Source organism: Rhinatrema bivittatum, unplaced genomic scaffold (assembly GCF_901001135.1).
Source record: "Rhinatrema bivittatum unplaced genomic scaffold, aRhiBiv1.1, whole genome shotgun sequence".
NCBI classification, from domain to species: domain Eukaryota; kingdom Metazoa; phylum Chordata; class Amphibia; order Gymnophiona; family Rhinatrematidae; genus Rhinatrema; species Rhinatrema bivittatum.
This window is the reverse complement of record NW_021820317.1, coordinates 18544-39667: the sequence shown is the minus strand read 5'-3', so window position 1 is coordinate 39667 and position 21124 is coordinate 18544. Positions and strand designations below refer to the sequence as shown.

Below are 21124 nucleotides of genomic sequence, written 5' to 3'. Positions count from 1 at the left end.
ACCCGTTCTAGACCTCTCATGATTTTAAACACCTCTATCATATCCCCCCTCAGCCGTCTCTTCTCCAAGCTGAAAAGTCCTAACCTCTTTATTCTTTCCTCATAGGGGAGCCGTTCCATGTCATTCTGGTAGTCCTTCTCTGTACCCTCTCCATCACAATCACATCTTTTCTGAGATGTGGCGCTACAGCCCTCGTGGACTCCAGCAGGCCTTAATCCGGCCACTAGGTCTTACCGTTGTGCAGTGACTCTGACTCTTTCCCCACAGGAGCTGTGAACGCTGCCTCTGCAGCATCCCCAGTCCTGGCCAGTCCGGGGAGCAGACTCCTGGCCCAGATCCCCCTCATGACTGTGCACGGATCTGCCACTGGGCCAGGGCACTGCTTGCTTATTACAAAATATAATTCAGTGGTTGAAAAAGACTTAATCCCTTTCTTTTACTCTACCCAGCAGCCGCGCCTCAGTCAGAAGCAGATCCTACTGGAGCTAGAGCGTGCCACCAGCTTTCATGTACAATCTCCTGGGGCTTTACCCCCATCTTTAGCTCTGTCCCACCTCCTCTCTAACCCAGGCTCCTCTCCTCTTGCCTTGCAGGATGCTCTCTGTCCTCTGCTGGCTGACCCTACTGCTGCTGCCACTCGGCTCCCACGCCCAGAAGTTACCCACCAGGGATGAGGAATTATTCCAGATGCAGATCAGGGACAAGACTCTTTTCCATGACTCGTCCGTAGTGCCAGATGGAGCTGAAATCAGCGGTTTCCTCTTCCGGAACACTCCGAAAAGGTATTCGCAAAACACACACTGTTCCTGACCCTGTTAGCACAGGGCACTCAGTGAGGAAAAGCCAAGTACTGAATGGTCTACAGACATGGAGAGGAGACAGTGAATGCGGCAGCAGCCTTTACCGATGGAACAAGAGCCATCGGCCATAATGGCATCCACTGAGCAGCACCATTCTCCCTCCTTACTGCAGTACCCAGGCACTGCTGGTTCTCCTCCCTAGAGCGAAGGATGCTCTGTGCCCCTGCCAGGCTTTCTGACTTCTCTTACACTTTCTACATCCACCGCCTCCCGTGGATGACCCATCCCACACAGCTACCCACCGCCTTTCCCGTGAAAAGAAATATTTTCTAAAGTTTCTCTTCGGTCTAACACCGCTGGCTCTCATGCCATGACCCCTTCTTACAGAATGTCCTTCCCGCTGATGGACAGAGCCGTACTGGAAGCTCCGTAAGTGCAGCTTAACCCGTTCTCCGCTCACTCCCATTTTGAGAGAAGTTTATATCGCAGCACTCCGGGAACGGGCGGAGAACGGATTAAGCTGTATTTATGAAACTTCCAATACAGCTCGGTGAGAAAGCAGAGACGTTTGTGGTTATTTGGTGAGCTGTTACCCCTGATGAAGATTTCATTTGGGAACCTGGCCCCGTCGGGAAAGAGCGCTACCAAGTAATTTTGTTCGGCGTCCTGTCCAGCTTACTTTTCATCAGCGTTCATTCAGCTAAGTATTACTTCTTCAATTTTGTCTGTTTAAACAACGGGATTAAGTCTCACGAAGCAATTTTCGATAAGCGATTCAACAGTGTCCTGTTGGCTAAGCCTTCATTAATTTGTGTACGCATAACTACGGGACATTTTGTTATTACGAATCATCTCGACATAAGTAAGCATTGCTAAGCCTATGTTGACACTAGGGTGTGGACAATTCCCATTTTTGCATAACAACAATTACATTTGAATAGGTTGAATTTAGTTTTTGAATTTTGAAAAAATATTTTAAAGAAACAATAAGGGGGATGGTGGCATGTTCGTGATTCGAAAAAGAATGGGGGGAACCTGGATGGTACCCTTTGATTCAATTTTAGGAAAAAACCACCACTCTCTTAAAAAGTTTTTTTCTTGGATGAAAAGTTTTCTTGAATTCGTTTTGAGTCACAGAAGGGTTAAAAATTAAACATATATGTTTTGGTAAATTAGAATTTGTAGGACTATTGGTTTTTTGAATAATCAAATAGCTTTGGTACTATCTACATTTGTGGTTTTCGTTTCTTAGTTTGTTTTTACAGCAGATTTTCTTTATCCTCACCAATGCATGGAGGAGTCAGAGCAGAGCCGGGACATTGGGCCCCTGGTGGGAGGAGTCAGAACAGAGCCGGGACATTGGGCCCCTGGTGGGAGGAGTCAGAGCAGAGCCGGGACATTGGGCCCCTGGTGGGAGGAGTCAGAACAGAGCCGGGACATTGGGCCCCTGGTGGGAGGAGTCAGAGCAGAGCCGGGACATTGGGCCCCTGGTGGGAGGAGTCAGAACAGAGCTGGGACATTGGGCCCCTGGTGGGAGGAATCAGAACAGAGCTGGGACATTGGGCCCCTGGTGGGAGGAGTCAGAGCAGAGCCGGGACATTGGGCCCCTGGTGGGAGGAGTCAGAGCAGAGCCGGGACATTGGGCCCCTGGTGGGAGGAATCAGAACAGAGCTGGGACATTGGGCCCCTGGTGGGAGGAGTCAGAGCAGAGCCAGGACATTGGGCCCCTGGTGGGAGGAGTCAGAGCAGAGCCGGGACATTGGGCCCCTGGTGGGAGGAGTCAGAGCAGAGCCAGGACATTGGACCCCTGGTGGGAGGAGTCAGAGCAGAGCCGGGACATTGGGCCCCTGGTGGGAGGAATCAGAACAGAGCTGGGACATTGGGCCCCTGGTGGGAGGAGTCAGAGCAGAGCCGGGACATTGGGCCCCTGGTGGGAGGAGTCAGAACAGAGCCGGGACATTGGGCCCCTGGTGGGAGGAGTCAGAACAGAGCCGGGACATTGGGCCCCTGGTGGGAGGAGCCAGAGCAGAGCTGGGACATTGGGCCCCTGGTGGGAGGAGTCAGAGCAGAGCCGGGACATTGGGCCCCTGGTGGGAGGAGTCAGAACAGAGCCGGGACATTGGGCCCCTGGTGGGAGGAGTCAGAGCAGAGCCGGGACATTGGGCCCCTGGTGGGAGGAGTCAGAACAGAGCTGGGACATTGGGCCCCTGGTGGGAGGAGTCAGAACAGAGCCAGGACATTGGGCCCCTGGTGGGAGGAATCAGAACAGAGCTGGGACATTGGGCCCCTGGTGGGAGGAGTCAGAACAGAGCCGGGACATTGGGCCCCTAGTGGGAGGAATCAGAACAAAGCTGGGACATTGGGCCCCTGGTGGGAGGAGTCAGAGCAGAGCCGGGATATTGGGCCCCTGTGGGAGGAGTCAGAACAGAGCCGGGACATTGGGCCCCTGGTGGGAGGAGTCAGAGCAGAGCCGGGACATTGGGCCCCCTGGTGGGAGGAATCAGAACAGAGCTGGGACATTGGGCCCCTGGTGGGAGGAGTCAGAACAGAGCCAGGACATTGGGCCCCTGGTAGGAGGAATCAGGACAGAGCCAGGACATTGGGCCCCTGGTGGGAGGAGCCAGAGCAGAGCTGGGACATTGGGCCCCTGGTGGGAGGAGTCAGAACAGAGCCAGGACATTGGGCCCCTGGTGGGAGGAGTCAGGACAGAGCCAGGACATGGAGCGACAGGTGGGAGAAGTCAGGATGGAGCTGGGACGTTGAACCCCCCCAGGTGAGAGGAGAAAGGACAGAGCCGAGGTAGGAAAAGGAGACAGGGCAGAGCCAGGACACCGATACCCAGGTGGGAAGGATTCCAACCATCAAGCAAGAAAATTTCAAAGAAATTCTTCAGGATGTATTGTAAACCTCGATGTGCGCCTGCCACATAGCAACCACTGCTGCTGTCACTGCTACTGCGCTGCTCCGTTCTTCCCCCATTCCCCTCCGCTGCTAATGGTGCAGGCAGACAGCAAGATTACTGGCTCCTCCAGTTCCCTTTGAGTGTGTGCAAGCACGAGGCAGGGGATGTGAACATCACACAATTCCCCCAGGACCAGAAGAACCTGAGAAATTAGTAAAGTTGCTGCGTTGTTAGTTACTGCACGCTTAATGCCATGTTAGGGTTATTCTATGCAAGTCACAGGCAGGAGATCCTGAAGCGCTGTAGAAGGGTGTCCAGGACTCTCTAGAGGAGATGCCCCTGCATCTCGAACGGGAGAACACTTCAGTGAAGAGACTGCATGGACTACCAGAAGCCAGGAGGTATCTGCCCTTACTTGCCAGTGCTCGTGCCCGGGCATCACTGCATGCAAACCCAGGTTTCTGTGGGGCAGCCACTGCTATCTGGATTGAGCCAGCATCCCATCCCCAAAGCTGCAGGCGTGCAGCATGGAGGAAACAGAAAAACCTCTCGTTTTCAGGAACCCTGAGACCTAAAACTGTAAGTGGGCTCTGCCTGCAGCATCACTGCTGTTTAAAAGCTGTGTGCGCAAAATAAGTTCATTCATTTCTTATTATAGCCATCTTCTCAAGTAAACAAACCCTGCTCCAGGGTACGGTTAGACAATTTGGCAACAATCCCTCATCCCACCCCTAAATAAACTTCTTGGATCGATTCTGGGTGAACCATCCTTTGCTACACAGCACCACTGACCCCACAACCTCAAGGGCAGGATGGGGAGAGGAACTCAAACATGTAACAACTGGTGTCAGCAGTAGGATTACTAGCCAAGGAAGTCAGTGCAGCTGAGACCATGGCAGAGACTGCCCAGCGTTTGGCTGCAAGGGTAGCGAGGAACTGGATATCCACCAGACCTTCCTTCAACAGTCAGCACCCACGGACTGAGAAGACTTTGATGCCTCGAGGACAGATATCCTTCTGGAAGTCATCAAATGCTAGGGCCCTGTCCTTCACCGCACAAAGGGGGGCCGGCCGAGGGATCGCAGATACCTTGAACCCCAAGTGGGAAGGAAGTAGAGAGAAGACCTGGTCTCTACAAATCCCATGGGAAGGACACCTTCCGGGGGGCGGGGGGGGGGGGGGGGGGGCAACGCCTACAGCAATGTGTAGCCAGCCTACTCGCAATCTTACCTCCCCATGGATATCGCCAGACCAAGCTCTCCAATGTCCTCCTGTCTTCCACCCACACCACATTATGCCAAACACCTGCCTACAGCTACCCTGCATGAATTATATTTCAATACAATACAGGTAGTGCATGCAAATCTATGAAATGCATATTCATTGTGGATATCCAGAAAACCAGGCCTGTCTGTGGCTCTTGAGGACTGGAGTAGGACTGGGTAGTCAAAAAGAAACAAGAAACCACAGTGGATCCAGCTGTAAAATCACCACATCATCAGACAGGTAATCAAAAAAGGACTCGGTTGACAAGGGTAACTCAGTTTAAGACATAAGAAGTTGCCGTTCTGGATCAGACCAAGGGTCCATCAACCCAGCATCCTGTTTCTAATCCAGGATACAAGTTCCTAGCAAGTACCCAAACATTAAATAGATCCAATGCTACTAATGCCAGTAATAAGCAGTGGCTATTCCCTAAGTCAACTTGATTAATAGCAGTTTATGGACTTTTCCAGGAACTTGTCCAAATCTTTTTTAAATCCAGCTACCTTAACCACATCCTCTGGCAATGAATTCCAGAGCTTAATTGTGTGTTGAGTGAAAAATAATTTCTCCAATGTGTTTAAAATGTGCCACATGCTAACTTCATGGAGGGTCCCCTAGTCCTTGTATTATCTGAGAAAGTAGAGATAACCAGTTCACATTTATCCGTTCTAGTCCTCTCTTGATTATATAGACCTCTATCATATCCCCCCTAGAAGAGAGAGGGTCTAGAATTCATGGCAGCTAAAGGCTGATCTCTCAAAAAGGGTTCAAAAGTAAAATGGTGAAACAAATGGAGTAGTGGCCCTATACAGAGGCAATAAAAGGGAGCAAGACACTCTCCTGAGCTGCAGTAGGGACTCCCACACCTGGAGGATCCCCTCTGTAGTCAGTGTCCCCACTATAATCAGGACTGGAAGTGTGGGTACCCTCACATAAAAGACGCTCGGAATTATATAGCAACAACAGTTAATCATTTATTTTTTCCTGGATAACCAGCAAACTATGTGCAAGATAGTAAAGGGAATGGCAAACTAATGAAGACGGCTGTAGTCTATAGTTATTCACAGCTTAGGTACAACTTTATGTTTGCCCAGTAAAGACGCTCAACCAGCGTGTTCAACTCCTCTTGAGAACTTCTTCAATATCTCAAACAATTTCAGAATACTATTGCCTTCCCATCACCATGGAGATGTGTATCAGATCATACAGACTACATTTTCTCACCAACACTCTACCACAGCATGAGGTAGCTTCTTTTTTCTGAATTTCCATGTCCAACTTCCCCGAATTCAAGCTTCAAATACTCACCCATGGACCACCGAGCCCCTCAGTGGCTCCTGGCACCTCATTCCTTTGAAGTGGATCTGGACCTCCCGAGGTACACTTTTCTTGTACCCCTTTCTCTGCTCTGACACCCTGTCCCCTGGCAAGGGTCAGCGCCACATGAAGCCTTTATGTTACGCGTGCAGCCCGCGGCAGCCCCACGGTGCGGCCCTCTCACCTTTTCAGACTGACTCCAGCTCCTGGCTCCTCTTCACTGGCGGCGGTGGGCCGCCAGCTCCGACCTCGGGTTTCCTCCAGTGCCTCCGGCCCTGCCACGCTACCCAGTGTTGCCAGCCATGATGTCCCTGTTGGTCGGGCCTCTCTGCGTGGCCCGTGGAGAGAAGCCATCAGCACCGCACCCCTTCCTAGGCGTGCACACGCGTATCATTGATTCCTTTAAAGGGCCCGCAGTGGGAACCTGGCCGCAGACCCAGATGCTGTCGTCAGACTCTTCAGCGTATAAAAGCTCAGGCCTCGCTCCATAGCGTTGCCTTTGCAACAGGTCTCCTCGTACTCCACGTACTTGTTGCTGATCCTAGATTTGTCTCATCGTTGTGTTCCTGTTTTCCTGTGGTTTTCGGTTCCTGTTCTCCTTGTTCCTGTTTGTCTTTATGTTGGACTGACTCTCTGGATTTGACCTCTGCTCTGCCTAACTACTCTTCAGCTTCTCTCCAGCCACGGACATCTGCTACACCTGACTACTCTTCAGCTTATCTCCAGCCCCGGACATCTGCTACGCCTGACTACTCTTCAGCCTCTCTCCAGTCCTGGACCTCCGCTACGCCTGACCACGCCTGACTCCTCCGTGCCCAGACCACTGCCTTGATTGACCACGCCTGCCTTCTCCGTGCCCAGACCACTGCCTTGATTGACTACGCCTGTCTTGTCCATGCCCTGACCCTTGCTTTGAATGACTACGCTAGACTCTCCTGTGACCAGAGTTCTACGTTGCTTGCCACAACTTCCACTCGCCGCCAGCTCTGATCCTAGCCTGTCAGTGACGCCTCCTCTTGCCTATCCTCTGGAAATGGACTTTCAAGGCTTAGGCCTTCATTTGCTTGAGTGCCTTCAGTTCCTCATTGTTCCTTTGGCGCCTGAGTTCCAGTACCGAATTCAGTCCAGGATAGGACTATGCCATCTACCGGCTGCTGTCTCTGGGCTGAATCACCTTTCATCTCTAGCTAACCTCGAGGCCCACCTAAATCCTGTCAGCCCCGGCACCCAAAGGCTCAACCTGAGTGGAATGAGGGCTGGTATAGGTGAAGCTCCAGCGGCCTCAAGCTTCAGCCCACTCCACCTCCAGACGGTGGGGACCTGTAGGTCCTCGCCTATGGGTTGCATCAACCCCACCTCAGCCCAAGGGCACCTCCAACGCAACACTTCACCTTTGACCAATCCAGACTGCGCTCCTTGGGAATTCCTGCGGAAACCTAGAAGAAGAATTTCTCCTCTGCTTTGGGTTTTTCCCCTAGTGGGGCCCTCTCCTCGTAAAGGGGTCTTTGGGCTCCTGCTTGTGTCCAACCCTAGAGCATGGTGGATTCTTCTCCCCACCAAACATTAACCCAGAATTCATTACCTCACAACCCCTTCCCAAAAAGGATCTTTGTCTTCACCCTCTTAAAGAGATTAACCAAATTACAACCCAGTAACTTCCCCAATAAACTTCAGGGGAATATCATACACCTTGATCTTTTGACCAGTCACACTTCCATCTAATGGCGGCTCACTATGCGGTCAATTTTAAAAGCATCACTCACGCAAAAATGCCCACATACTGGGGTATGTGGGCCGTGTGTGAGCAATGTGTGTATACCGTGAATACACTAAAAATAAGGGGCGGAAAAGGAGCAGAGCATGGGCATGGCATGGGTGTTCCGGGCGGGGGCAAGTTCTGCATGTAACTCCATATTTTAACATGAGAGACCAAGGCATGCATAACGTTACTGCTGCTCCAGATGAGGAGCAAGTCTGGAGGACAGGGTGAGGGGTCTGCGTCAACGGGGGGGGGGGGGGGGAAGAGGGACGCAGTATGAAGAACCAGAGGGTCTTGAAGACACCACACTACCCACAAACAGTATATGTGTTGGTTGGGGGATTGTAGAGACTCCCAGACTTGAAGCTGAAACTGTGCTTGAACCCCAAAATCTGGGGGGGGGGGGGAGATTATGTCAGGTAGCATGCTGGTAAAAATGGAGTCAGGACTTTCCATTTCAGTCTGCAACCTGACATCAACAGAGGCCAGTGTATGGCAAAGAGCGTGCTTAGACATCTTGGTAGAAGCAGACCTTTTCTTGATGCACTCAGCCAGCAAAGAAATGGAGGCTTCCTCTATGCCCGAGTCCAACAGAGTGACATTATGGCTCTTCCTCCCAACCTGGAAGAATTGATTACCCTACTTCAAGTGAGTGCCTGTGGGACCAGTTGGCTCAAGGTTTTGGTTGTCGTTCAAGAATGTGGGTATCAAGACTTGTGAAGATAACATAGCAACATAGCTATGTTATGTTATCTTCTTCTAAAAGCGAACTCCTTCTAATTTCGCCAGAAAACAGTAACCTCTCCGCAAATCCACCAACCGGCTTTCAAACATCACAAGTAAGAGATCTAGGAGCCATCACTGATAATCGGCTAAACCTAAAAGCATTCATTAATCAAACTACCAAGGACTGCTTTCATAAACTTCACGTCTTAAAAAGAATTAAACCACTTTTCCACTCCCACGACTACAGAACAGTCTTGTAATCAATAATCTTCTCTAAGTTAGATTATTGCAACTCCATTCTTTTAGGTCTCCCATCTTCTCACACTAAACCCCTCCAGATGGTTCAGAACATGGCGGCCAGAATATTGACAAACACAAGAAGAAGAGACCACATCTCTCCTATTCTCAAAGACTTGCACTGGCTGCCAGTTCACTTTAGAATCTTATATAAGTCCATTATCACCATCTACAAAGCTATCCATCAACTCTCTCCGTTTAACCTTCAAATTCCATTTAAAAAACATACCTCAGCCAGACCGATCAGAGAGTCCTATAGAGATTCACTACAGGTTCCTCCTTCCAAAACCTATCAGCATATAACTCTCAGAGACAGGGCATTCTCCACGGCAGGACCTACTCTATGGAACTCCATCCCACCAGATCTGAGACAGGAACCCTGCCTTCCAACATTTAGGAAAAGACTTAAAACCTGGTTATTTATGAAAGCCTTTCCAGATACCAACTGAACCTTATTTCACCTTTAATCAACTCTGATCACCCATCAGGGTAATCAACAACTTTGCCAATGCCTTAACTTTACGATCTCCTTAAATTGACTGTTTTTTCCTCTGTTAAATTACTACCGCCTCTTCACCGTTCCAAGTTGTATTATGTCCCTGTTTTATTGTAACTGCTACTTTTTCTTTTAGCACCTGTTAATGTTTTTATTATATTAGTTTGTCACACCTTGTTAATTGTAAACCGGCATGATGCGATTCCCATCGCGAATGCCGGTATAGAAAAACTCTAAATAAATAAATAAATAAATAAATAAATAAATAGCTAGCAATGATGGCAGAAAAGGACCAAATGGTCCATCCAGTCTGCCCAGCAAGCTTCTTATAGTAGGAGCTGCCGCTCCGTGCATGTTACCCCATGTGTCTCTTATGGGTAGCAACTACCAGTTTGTGCAGTTATTCCCAAGCTTTATTTTCACTGGGTGATGCGCCTTCTTGAAAATTCAGACAGTGCTGTCGTGTTTTGCTTATGGACTTGGCCTTAGAAGCAGTCCTGTGCTTTTTCACTTATGTCTGCATATCAGTACCCCAGATCATAAAAGTCAGGGCCCCTGTTGGTTATCATCTGAATCCAATTCCTCTTCGACCACCCCCCACCGCTATCAAAGTGGAGAGTGATGTTGTAGTTACATCAAAAGTATCAAAGCTTATTGGTTAAGGATAGTAACTGCTGCACCAGCAAGCTACCCCCATGCACTCTTTTCTTCATTTCCATTTTCTGGCCTTTAGGGATCCACAGTGTTTATCCCATGCCCCTTTGAAATCTTTCATTGTTTTCACTTTGACTGATACTTGGATATGGTCTACTGCATCGATGTGGGCAGAGACGAATCCACCTGACAATCCATTCGCAGGATCCCACAAGGCTTTCAAGACAAAATCTAGCAACACCTGGAAGACATGGCTGCCAAACCAAGATCCAAACCATAACTGAATATACTGCACCAGCGGCAAAAGCAGAAGGAACTGACTCGCAAGCACTGGGAAAATTGGAATCTAAATGGTATGGACAAAGGACTTGCAAGTCTGCTAGTATTTGATCCGCTCAATCAGTGAGCGGATCAAATACAAAACTTGTATGTCTATCTTCAAACTCATTAATGTCCACTCTTGTCCTTGGCCAATGCCATATTGAAAATATATCAGCCATCCAGAAGCTTACGTTAGAGCTGTGAGTCTATAAAAACTTTTCAAGTCTTCATATTGTTGATGTTTTTAGCTTTTACTTATTTTTGTGCAGATATGTTTTTATTGTTACTTTTATTATTGTTTTTATATGTATGTTCCCTACTGTATATCGCTTAGACCTATTGCAGTGTTAAGCGATTACAAAATTTTAATAAATGTAAACGTAAATGGAGAAACCCCTAGTTCAGGGTGAGCATCCCTAACGGAGGAGCATAATACCCAGGAGCCACCTGGGAATGAGGGATTCTACCCCTGGCTCCTCAGGACAGAACCTGGAAGGAAGGTTATCAACGCCATATCTGTGACCAAAGCACATGAGGGGACTGGAACTTTGACGTGTGGGTGTGGGATGTTATGCATGGTACAGTAATCTTGATGGTTCCAGTTGTGTTGGGGAATACGCAATGTGCTGAATGGACTCAGTACAGCAGAAGGTAAGTATTGTAGGCCTGGCTGGAAGCTGGGTGTCCTTGCTACTTAGCAGTTACTGCTGCTGTGCTTCTACCCCCTACCTTCGGCTTCTGTCACTGACACTGTGTGACCTTAAGCAAGTCCCTTTATCTTGTCACTTTCCTTCTGCTCATTTGGGCTTCCTGCCCTATAGGAACTAGCCTCTCTTGGCTACCTGGGTACTTTCCCCCATTTTTGGCCTCATGCAGGGGCCATTAATTGCTGCTCCCTCTAGCCCTCCAGAGCCCAGTATGCATGCACACTACATCTGGCCACTTGGTGCCACAGCTGTGCAGTAACTGCAACTCTAAACCTGTACAGCATCCACGGCCTCAGCTGATTTGAGAAGAGGATGCCGGGCCCTCCACAGGGCAATGTTTTACTGCTGCTTTATATTGTTGCTCACGTTACCCTACAACTGGGATAAATGGTTCTTCTTTAGCTTTGCTATTGATGCATAGACTTAAAATGTGTATTCTTATCTTTATAAAATACCAGTTCACCGCTAGAAGTTGTATTATGTATATACAAATTATAATACTGTGTTCCATTATAACATTCATAAAATAATCTGAGCTCATTAACACCTTTGATATAAATATATAATACCATCCACTCTGTGTGCTATATTCACAGGTATTTCTTTGTGGTGGAAGAAGATAATACCCCCTTGTCAATTACTGTCATGCCATGTGATGCCCCTTTGGCGTGGAAGCTGAGCCTGCAGGAGCTCCCAGAAGAGGCCAGTGGAGAAGGCTCAGGTACATCCAAGAAGCATTTTAGACAGGAAGCCCAGAGAGCTGCAGGTCCTCAGGCAGGAGTCCAGGCCTGTCTAACCCAGGCTTATTTTATTGCATATAAAGCTGCTGCAGATGTTACAGCACAGACGAACTTCCCAGACATTTTCCTATTTCTCACAAGACCAGGGTGGAAGGAGAAGAGTTGTTGCCTGGCTCCATGTTGCAAGGAACCGGCTGATTCAGTCCTGTTTTTATCCTATTGCATGCAGGAATTTGTATGGAGGTGTCTGGCCACCAGCTGAGAGTGCAGCAACTCCAAGCACAAGGAACTAATCCCTTGCTCTCCACATTTCTAAGAACTTCACTTACACCCCAACCAAGTCACTTATCTCCTCTCTCTTTAGCTTGCCAACTCACTCCAGGGTGACCAAACAGGCTGATCTAGTCCTGATTTGCCCCTCTGCATGCATGGATTTGTAATTGAGATTATCTAAGGGAAATCAATGGCTTACTTACAATTATAGCTCCATGCAACAGGGCAAAACAAGAAATGGATCAGCCTGTTTGGTCAAAATGTGTAGAGTCAATGGGAGATTTCAATTACCCCAATATTAATGGTGTAAAAGAACATCAATGCATGCCAGAGATTTAAAGTTCCTGCATGCAATAAACGACTGCTTCATGGAGCAATTGGTTCAGGAACTGATGAGAGAGGGAGCTATTTTAGATCTAATTCTTAGTGGACTGCAGGAACTGGTGAGAGAGGTAACGGTGGTGGGGCCACTTGGCAATAGTGATCATAATATGATCGAATTTGATTTAATGACTGGAAGGGGGACAATAAGTAAATCTACAGCTCTAGCTAATTTAGCCAAAAGATCTTCTTTCAAAAATTGGAAGGATCCATCTGAAGAAAATAGGAAAAAGCATAAGTGTTGGAAAGGTAAATGTAAGACATTGATAAGACAGGTTAAAAGAGAATTTGAAAAGAAGTTGACTGTAGAGGCAAAAACTCACAATAAAAACTGTTCTGCGCAGGTACACCACCTGGAGAGCAGGTCCTTGTTACAGGATCCTTTCCTGCTGCACTAGGTTGATGCTCTCCAATCATGAGACCTTCTTCCTCCAAAGCAGCACCAGGGCTGCCAGTCTGAAGTTGGGACTTGACTACTATGTCCCTGAAGGTCTCATCTATATACCTCTCTGTCTGCCTCAGCTCCTCCAGCTCTGCCACTCTAGCCTCCAGAGATCGGACTCGTTCTCTGAGAGCCAGGAGCTCTTTGCATCGCATGCACATGTACAACTTCTCACCGGCGGGTAAATAATCATACATATGACACTCGATGCAAAAGACTAGGAAGCTCCCCTCTTGCTGCTGGACTGCTGTTCAGTTCCTAGTTAAGGTTTAGGTTGCTAAAGGAGTAGGAATGTGTCTAATTAGGAACCTTTAAATGTATTAGTGAATTCACTATATGTCTGGTAGTGGCCTACAGGGGAATGATCAAACTCTCAATAATATTTGGAGAATTCGTGGAGTGAAGTTAAAAGACAGATTTTTTTTTTTTGAGTGTGAACGTGGCACCTGCCTATAAATTATAGGATGAGCTAGGGGTGGGTGGGAGAAGGGTGGGAGGGTTGGGAAATACAAACACACTAACTTCTGTTTATTAGCTGCCTTACAGGCCGATACAGAAAGAAACATGGGAGAGCGGGCGAGCGCCTGCTTTCCCGATGCGCGCACAGACCACTCTCCTGTGCGTGCGATTCAGTAAAAAAAAATATTCAAATTAGGGCCCGCGGTAAAAAGAGGCGCTAGGGACACTAGCGCGTCCCTAGTGCCTCTTTTTTGACAGGAGCGGCGGCTGTCAGCGAGTTTGACAGCAGATACTCAATTTTGCCGGCGGCGGTTCTCAAACCCGCTGACAGCCACGGGTTCGGAAACCGGACGCCAGGAAAATTGAGCATCCGGTTTTCAACCTGCTTTTCTGTACACGTTCCCGGAGCTGGCAGAAATTAACGCCTACCTTTGGGTAGGTGCTAATTTCTGAAAGTAAAATGTGCGGCTTGGCTGCACATTTTACTTACTGAATCGTGCGGGAATAACTAATAGGGCCATCAACATGCATTTGCATGTTGCGGGCGCTATTAGTTTTGAGGGGGGTTGGCCGTACATTTTCGATGCGCTATTACCCCTTACTGAATAAGGGGTAAAGCTAGCGCGTCGACAACGCGCGTCCAAATATGGGTTAACAGTGCGCTCTGGAGCGCACTGTACTGTACTGCATCGGCCTGCCACTGACTATTAAACGCACAAATAGACTAAATAATATTCCCCAATAGTTTACTTCTCCCCAATAGTTTACTTCTCCCGAATAAAAAAGAAAATTTCCCAAGCAAAACATACTGATTCCTTTCAGCCACCAGCAAGGTGATCCTCTCCTCTCAGTGCAACTAAGCCAACAACTCTATTTCAAAGTACAGAGCCCTGCTCACCTTTACTAGTATGGCAGAGAGTTGAGTGACAGTAATGGAGGTAGTGGTAGAGATTGAGAAGTGAATATGTTGGGCTTGTGATTCAGGTTTTGGTCTATCCGGATTTCTTTTTTTTTTAATGGAGCTGACATGAAAGACTTTTATTTATAAACCTTTTCCTGTTACTTTCTTTCAGGTGAACCAGAGCCATTAGAAGAACAGAAGCAGCATATTATTAACGAGGAAGGCACCGAGTTGTTTTCTTACAAGGGCAACGATGTGGAATATTTTGTGTCTTCTAGTTCACCTTCTGGCTTATATCAACTAGAGCTGATTTCAACCGAGAAGGATACACATTTCAAGGTTTATGCCACTACAACTCCAGAGTCGGATCAGCCTTATCCTGAATTACCTTATGACCCAAGAGTCGATGTCACTACCCTGGGACGCACAACAATTACTCTGACATGGAAGCCAAGCCCCACTGCTTCTGTGCTGAAACAGCCTGTTCAGTATTGTGTAGTCATCAACAAAGAGCACAATTTCAAAAGCCTGTGTGCTGTGGAAGCCAAAATAAATGCCGATGATGCCTTCATGATGGCTCCAAAGCCAGGGTTAGACTTCAGCCTTTTTGACTTTGCCCATTTTGGTTTCCCTTCAAGCAATGATGCTAGTAAAGATCGTGGTTTCTTAGTCAAATCATCATCAAAGCTTTTACGACACGTTGTTGCCAAGCCCAGGGTTGACCTGCAGAAAGTCTGCATTGGGAGCAAGAACATCTTTACCACATCCGATCTCAAGCCCGACACCCAGTACTACTTTGACGTGTTTGCAGTCAATGGCGTGACAAACATGAGCACTGCGTATCTCGGAACTTTTGCCAAGACTAAAGAAGAGGCAAAGCAAAAGATAGTGGACCTGAAAGATGGGAGAGTCACTGATGTTTTTATCAAGAGAAAGGGCTCAAAGTTCCTAAGGTTTGCCCCTATGTCTTCCCACCAGAAGATCACTATCTTTGTTCACTCATGCCTGGATGCTATTCAGATTCACGTGAAGAGAGATGGAAAACCTCTGCTCTCTCACAATGTTGAAGGGGTCCGTCAGTTCCACCTGAAAGGAAAACCCAAGGCTAAATATCTGATCAGGTTGAAAGGACGCAAGAAAGGTGCCTCTATGTTGAAAATCCTAGCTACTACCAGACCCACTGAACAGCCGTTCCCTTCTGTTCCTGAAGACACAAGAATCAAAGTCTTTGACAAACTGCGCACCTGTTCCTCGGTCACAGTGGCATGGCTTGGCACACAGGAAAGAAGTAAGTTTTGTGTTTACAAGAAGGAAGTGGATGACAATTACAGTGAAGAGCAAAAGAAAAGAGAGCAGAACCAGTGTCTGGGTCCAGACACAAGGAAGAAGTCTGACAAAGTGCTCTGTAAATACTTCCACAGTCAGAACCTGCAAAAAGCAGTCACCACAGAGACAATCAAGGGCCTACAAGCTGGCAGGTCCTACCTGCTGGATGTTTACGTTGTGGGGCATGGTGGGCATTCAGTCAAATATCAAAGCAAACTGGTGAAAACCAGGAAGTTCTGCTAATGACCTTCTATGCAGGAATTTACAGAACGCCACTCTGGACCCTGACCTACTTCAGGTACATACATTGACTGATTCCACAGCTGAGAAGCTGCGACCTGTACGTATACAATGTAGAAAGACACCAGCCTGTATATTTATGTTTACATCAGTTTGCGTTTGTTTGGAAGGACTGAGCCTGGTGCTCACTGAAGGCATCCTATCATTGTATTACACTATCTTGTCTCCAGTGCTCCGTAGACGACCAACTCAACAGGAAGCCTTAAAGGAACCACGCACCCTTTAGCTTCACCCACTGCATGAACTGCTGCAAAATGATTTTATTACTTTAAATGCTGGGACAAGTCCCTTGGTTGTCCTATAGACACATGTTATCTATAGACCTACTGTAATTTATTTTATGAAGTCTTGCTTTAAATGTCTGTTTCTGTGACTGTAAACTATTATAAAGAAGACATACTCAAGAAAAAGTCAGATCTAACCTTAAGTATTAACTGGACTACAAGCCTATTCATTTTTGTAAAATCTTATGTTTGATTAATTTTAATTTTTTTAAATATGTATTTCATGTACAAAGTTGTCCTGCAATATATTCCTGTAAATAGAATTAAAAATATTAGACTATATCGGGTACCTGTTTTTTAAAATATCTTATACAGAAATATAGTGCCAACTTTGCTGTCAATTTAAGCAGATCAATATACAAATTACAAAATTAGTCTGGTTGGAAGAATGATGCACAAAGCTTTCTAAAAGTTAACATTTTCATTAGAAAAGATTTGTAAACATGGCATTGAACAGGGCGGCCAGTATTTCTATTGATCTATTATTGCTTATTAATTACTTCCACAGAAAAAGAAGCAAGCAATTGCTGATTACTTTTAGACTTCTTGGCAACAGAATGGGTTACAACATCAGGAGGTAGATAATCCCCAAAAGTTCACTAAATCCACGCCTTTATTTTAAAATGTACTGTTCTGTCTAAAGATCACGGTGTCAGAAATTGCTCCTACGTGCTTGTATATTAACCATCCACCGCCTCTCGACACGCAATCGGCCCGCTTGGATAATATACGAGCACATAGGAGCAATTTCTGACGCTGTGATCTTTAGACAGAACAGTACATTTTAAAATAAAGGCGTGGATTTAGTGAACTATTGAGGATTTTCTACCTCCTCATGTTGTAACCCATTCTGTTTCCAAGAAGACTATAAGTAATCAGCGTCAGAAATTGCTCCTATGTGTTCCTATATTATCCAAGTGGGCCTCCTCACACCCCAAGGTGCATCCAATGGAAGGGGAGGAGGAGAAGGAGGAAGGATTTTCTTCAGGGCCCACGGATGTCTTTCTAGTGTTGCAACATCAGACACAGCTGTGGTTTTCCAACACAATATACATTTTTACTGAGGAATTTCATCAATAAATACGACCTCACATCTAATATATTGTTCTATCAACAAATCTGTTCATCCCTTGAAGCCTCCCTGGGCCCTCCTTGCTTCTTCCTGGATTTTAGGACTCTCCTGGGGTCGATGGTAAGGTTCCTTCTTTCTACCGATGATTCCCTTTTGTATCCTTGGTCTTCGCTGATGTCGCCTCTCCTCCTCAATGTATCGTGTTGAAACTGTTGACTCTTCTAGGTTAGCACAGAATGCGTAACTCTCTTTTTCTCCTCCCCAGTGGCACCAAGTGGGTACTCTCCCCTTCAAAAAGGTTTCTGCCACCAACCCTCTCAGGCTGAGGGACACAGAAATGAACTGCCGGGCTCTCAGGCTGTGCAAGGAATCTGAAAATTGCCCCATAAAAGATTAGCTAAGTCTTGGAACCTATGAGGAGTACCTGAAATGCAGAATCCATCTTTCTCTGTCCTAGGGAAAGGAACCCTCCCCCTCACACACACCTGTTTTATACAGTCTGCTAATAACTGTGTACATGGGATAAGAATATGAGACGTCGTAATACTGGGTCAGACCAAGGGTCCATCAAGCCCAGCATCCTGTTTCCAACAGAGGCCAAACCAGGACATAAGAACCTGGCAATTACCCAAACACTAAGAAGATCCCATGCTACTGATGCCAGTAATAAGCAGTGGCCATTCCCTATTGATTAATAGCAGTTTATGAACTTCTCCTCCAGGAAATTATCCAAACATTTTTTAAACCCAGTTACACTAACTCCCCTAACCACATCCTCCAGCAATGAATTCCAGAGCTTAATTGTGCATTGACTGAAAAAGAAATTTCTCCGATTAGTCTTAAATGTGCTACTTGCTAACTTCATGGAATGTCCCCTTGGTCTGACCCAGTATGGCATCTTCTTATGTTCTTATGCCTGTTTCAATCTTCAGCTCTGCTTCACCTGCTTCAGCCCTCAGCTCTGCTTCAGTCTCCAGCATCCCTCTGTGCAAGCCATCAGCCTTGACGCTGTCAAGTCTTCAGCCTCAGCTTTGTCTTGGTATAGACTCTTGGACTCTGTCATAGCCTGGCCCATGCTAGGACTTGCTCACCCAATGTCGGCACAAAACGTAAGGCCCAGCCCAAGAGGTTACGCTAATTGCACCATGGCAAAAGAGGCTCACGCTCACTTCATTCACAACAGTCCTTTATGTGCTGGTATCTGTCTACTATGCCACTATGTTCAGTATGTAAACCAGTCATAAATGTATTAAGAACAGTCTCAAGTACTGTGACTGCCATACAGAGGACTTGAGGTACATCCTAGGATAAGTGGCAGTTGAGGCTTCCCTTAACAGAAGGTTTGGCAGTAGCCTGCATGGAGTGGCAGTTGCTAATACCCTTAAAATAATAATCATTTAAAAATTTTAAACCAGAACTTAGTGGGCAGACTGAATGGACCATTTTGGGTTTTATCTGCTATCATTCACTATGTTACTATGTGCTGGCGGGTCCGCTGTGTGACCTGTTCAATAGATCCCGGGAAACAGGAGTGGTGCCGAGTGATTGGAGAAGAGCGGTGGTGGTCCCGCTTCACAAGAGTGGGAACAGAGAGGAGGCTGGAAACTACAGGCCGGTTAGCCTCATCTCAGTGGTGGGAAAATTAATGGAGACCTTGCTGAAGGAAGGAAAAGTGAATTATCTACAGTCGGGAGGATTGCTGGCCCCGAGGCAGCATGGATTCATCAGAGGAAGATCCTGCCAGACAAATCTGATTGACTTTTTTGATTGGTTGATAATAGAACTGGATCAAGGAAGAGTGTTTGATGTATTTACTTGGAATTCAGCAAAGCTTTCAATACGGTCCCGCATAGGAGGCTCGTGAATAAAATGAGAAGGTTGTGTGGGGGCGCCAAGGTGGTGGAGTGGATTACTAACTGGTTAACAGATAAGAAACAATGTGTAACGGTAAATGGAACCCCTCAGGGATCGGCTTTGGGACTGATTCTGCTCAATATCTTCGTGAGCGACATTGTGGAGTGGATAGAAGGAAAATGTGGCCTTTTTGCGGATGAGGCTAATATCTGTAACTCTTAAATTGAACAACACAAGAGATAATATGGCCCCTTGCAGGATTCCACAAGGGAAATCCCATAAAAATAATTAGTTGGAAAACAGTACCCACTGAGATAGATGCAGGAAAAATAAGCGAACCAGTCAGAGGCTAATCTCCTAACCCCACAAGATCACAAACAATTTAACAGAATTCTGATATCACCACTGAATCATGAGTCTTTTCTAAAAAGCAAATCAAATCATCCAAAAAAGACGAAAACTTGACAGTAGATATCAAAAATCTCATTCTCAGCTGAAACTAAAGCAAAGCTGCTCGCTCTATTAACTTACCTAAACAAGGCAGGCTTGCAAAAGAACAATAGTTCTGTAATATCTTAGGGTCCAAAGTCGATTTCTTAACGGAGAAACAATTGCATCCTTCAACTGTGCGGGAAAGAATCCCTGACTGCAAGGAGACATTAACAATCGAATTTCAAACGTCTAACACCCCAGACCTAACTTCCTTGATTGTGTTTGAAAGTCATGAGTCTAACAAACATATAGAAGGACAAGATCTAGATAATAACACATCCTTGGTCTCAAAGAAAACCTCCGTTATAGAATAATCAACAACAGAGGTATCTGAGGTTGTTTGGAATCCAAGGGATAACTCAGAACATAACTTTGCAACCTGAGACAAAAACCATTGAGCGAAAGAGTCACAATCCAATAAATTATGATTTACTACATTTGGTTTGACAATAGGTTGACACATGAACTTTTTCATCAGCTCAAAAGGTTTGCAAGGTCTGTTAACAGTTGAAGCCAGCTTAGTAGAAGACAAACCTTTCTCTGCCTGTTATAAAGATTCAGATGTGCATGATAAGAAGCCCTATCTGTTACTGACTGAGAACGCTTCTAACAGGTTCCAGCCTGCGGCCATCCCTCGTCATAGCTCAAAGACCTTCAGGAAAACAAAGAGACCTACCAAAGGTTTGGAAGGAGCCTGATTTAAGTGGAGCTAGAAAGTTTATAAAGTTTATAATTCTCTAATACCACGTACCAACCCTTTATTAACTCATATAATGGTGGCTCTTCCAGTTTGTGGGTGAAATACCCCAGAAGCCCAAGACATTGATCCAGATCTAAGTTGGAAACTTAACGAGTCAACCTAACTTAGTAGCAGTAACAGGTTGGCTAGATAAAACTAATTCAAAAGAAATCAGGAAATTATTAGAATAACCAACCACATCCACAGTTAAAGCAGAAGGGACAATATCAACCCTACATTTTCTCAAGAATAAAAATCAAATCTAGAATGTGTCCAGCCTCATGAGCAGATTCATTCACAATCTGACAAAAATACCAAAACCTCATCATTATCCAACAGTCGTCCTCCACCTCTAAAGGAACATACAAATCACCTAGAATTAAAGTGTGGGGATATTCCAGGACAGACACAATTAGCTGTAAACCTCCAAGAGCACCATACTTTCCCTTAGAGGCTCCATAAGTAAGTAGAATTGAAATCTTATCTTTAGCCCCTAAAACTACTAAAGGTCCTTTCACTTCTAACAAATAAAGATGTTTGCAAAATGCAAAAGAGATGGATTCTTTAAAAAAATAAAAATCCCCACTACCCCCTTTATCCTGTAGTTCAGGAGTAT

At 46.3% G+C, this 21124-nt stretch overlaps 1 protein-coding gene across 1 annotated transcript; it reads left to right on the top strand.

Annotated features, from left to right (window-relative positions):
* The first annotated feature begins 593 nt into the window (after positions 1-593).
* LOC115081471 (protein NDNF-like) lies at positions 594-16627 on the top strand. The gene is made up of 3 exons (XM_029585945.1): positions 594-782; positions 11842-11966; positions 14614-16627. The coding sequence occupies exons 1-3, from the start codon at positions 595-597 to the stop codon at positions 16008-16010; spliced, it is 1710 nt and encodes a 569-aa protein (XP_029441805.1). The 5' UTR covers position 594; the 3' UTR covers positions 16011-16627.
* Positions 16628-21124: the final 4497 nt, after the last annotated feature.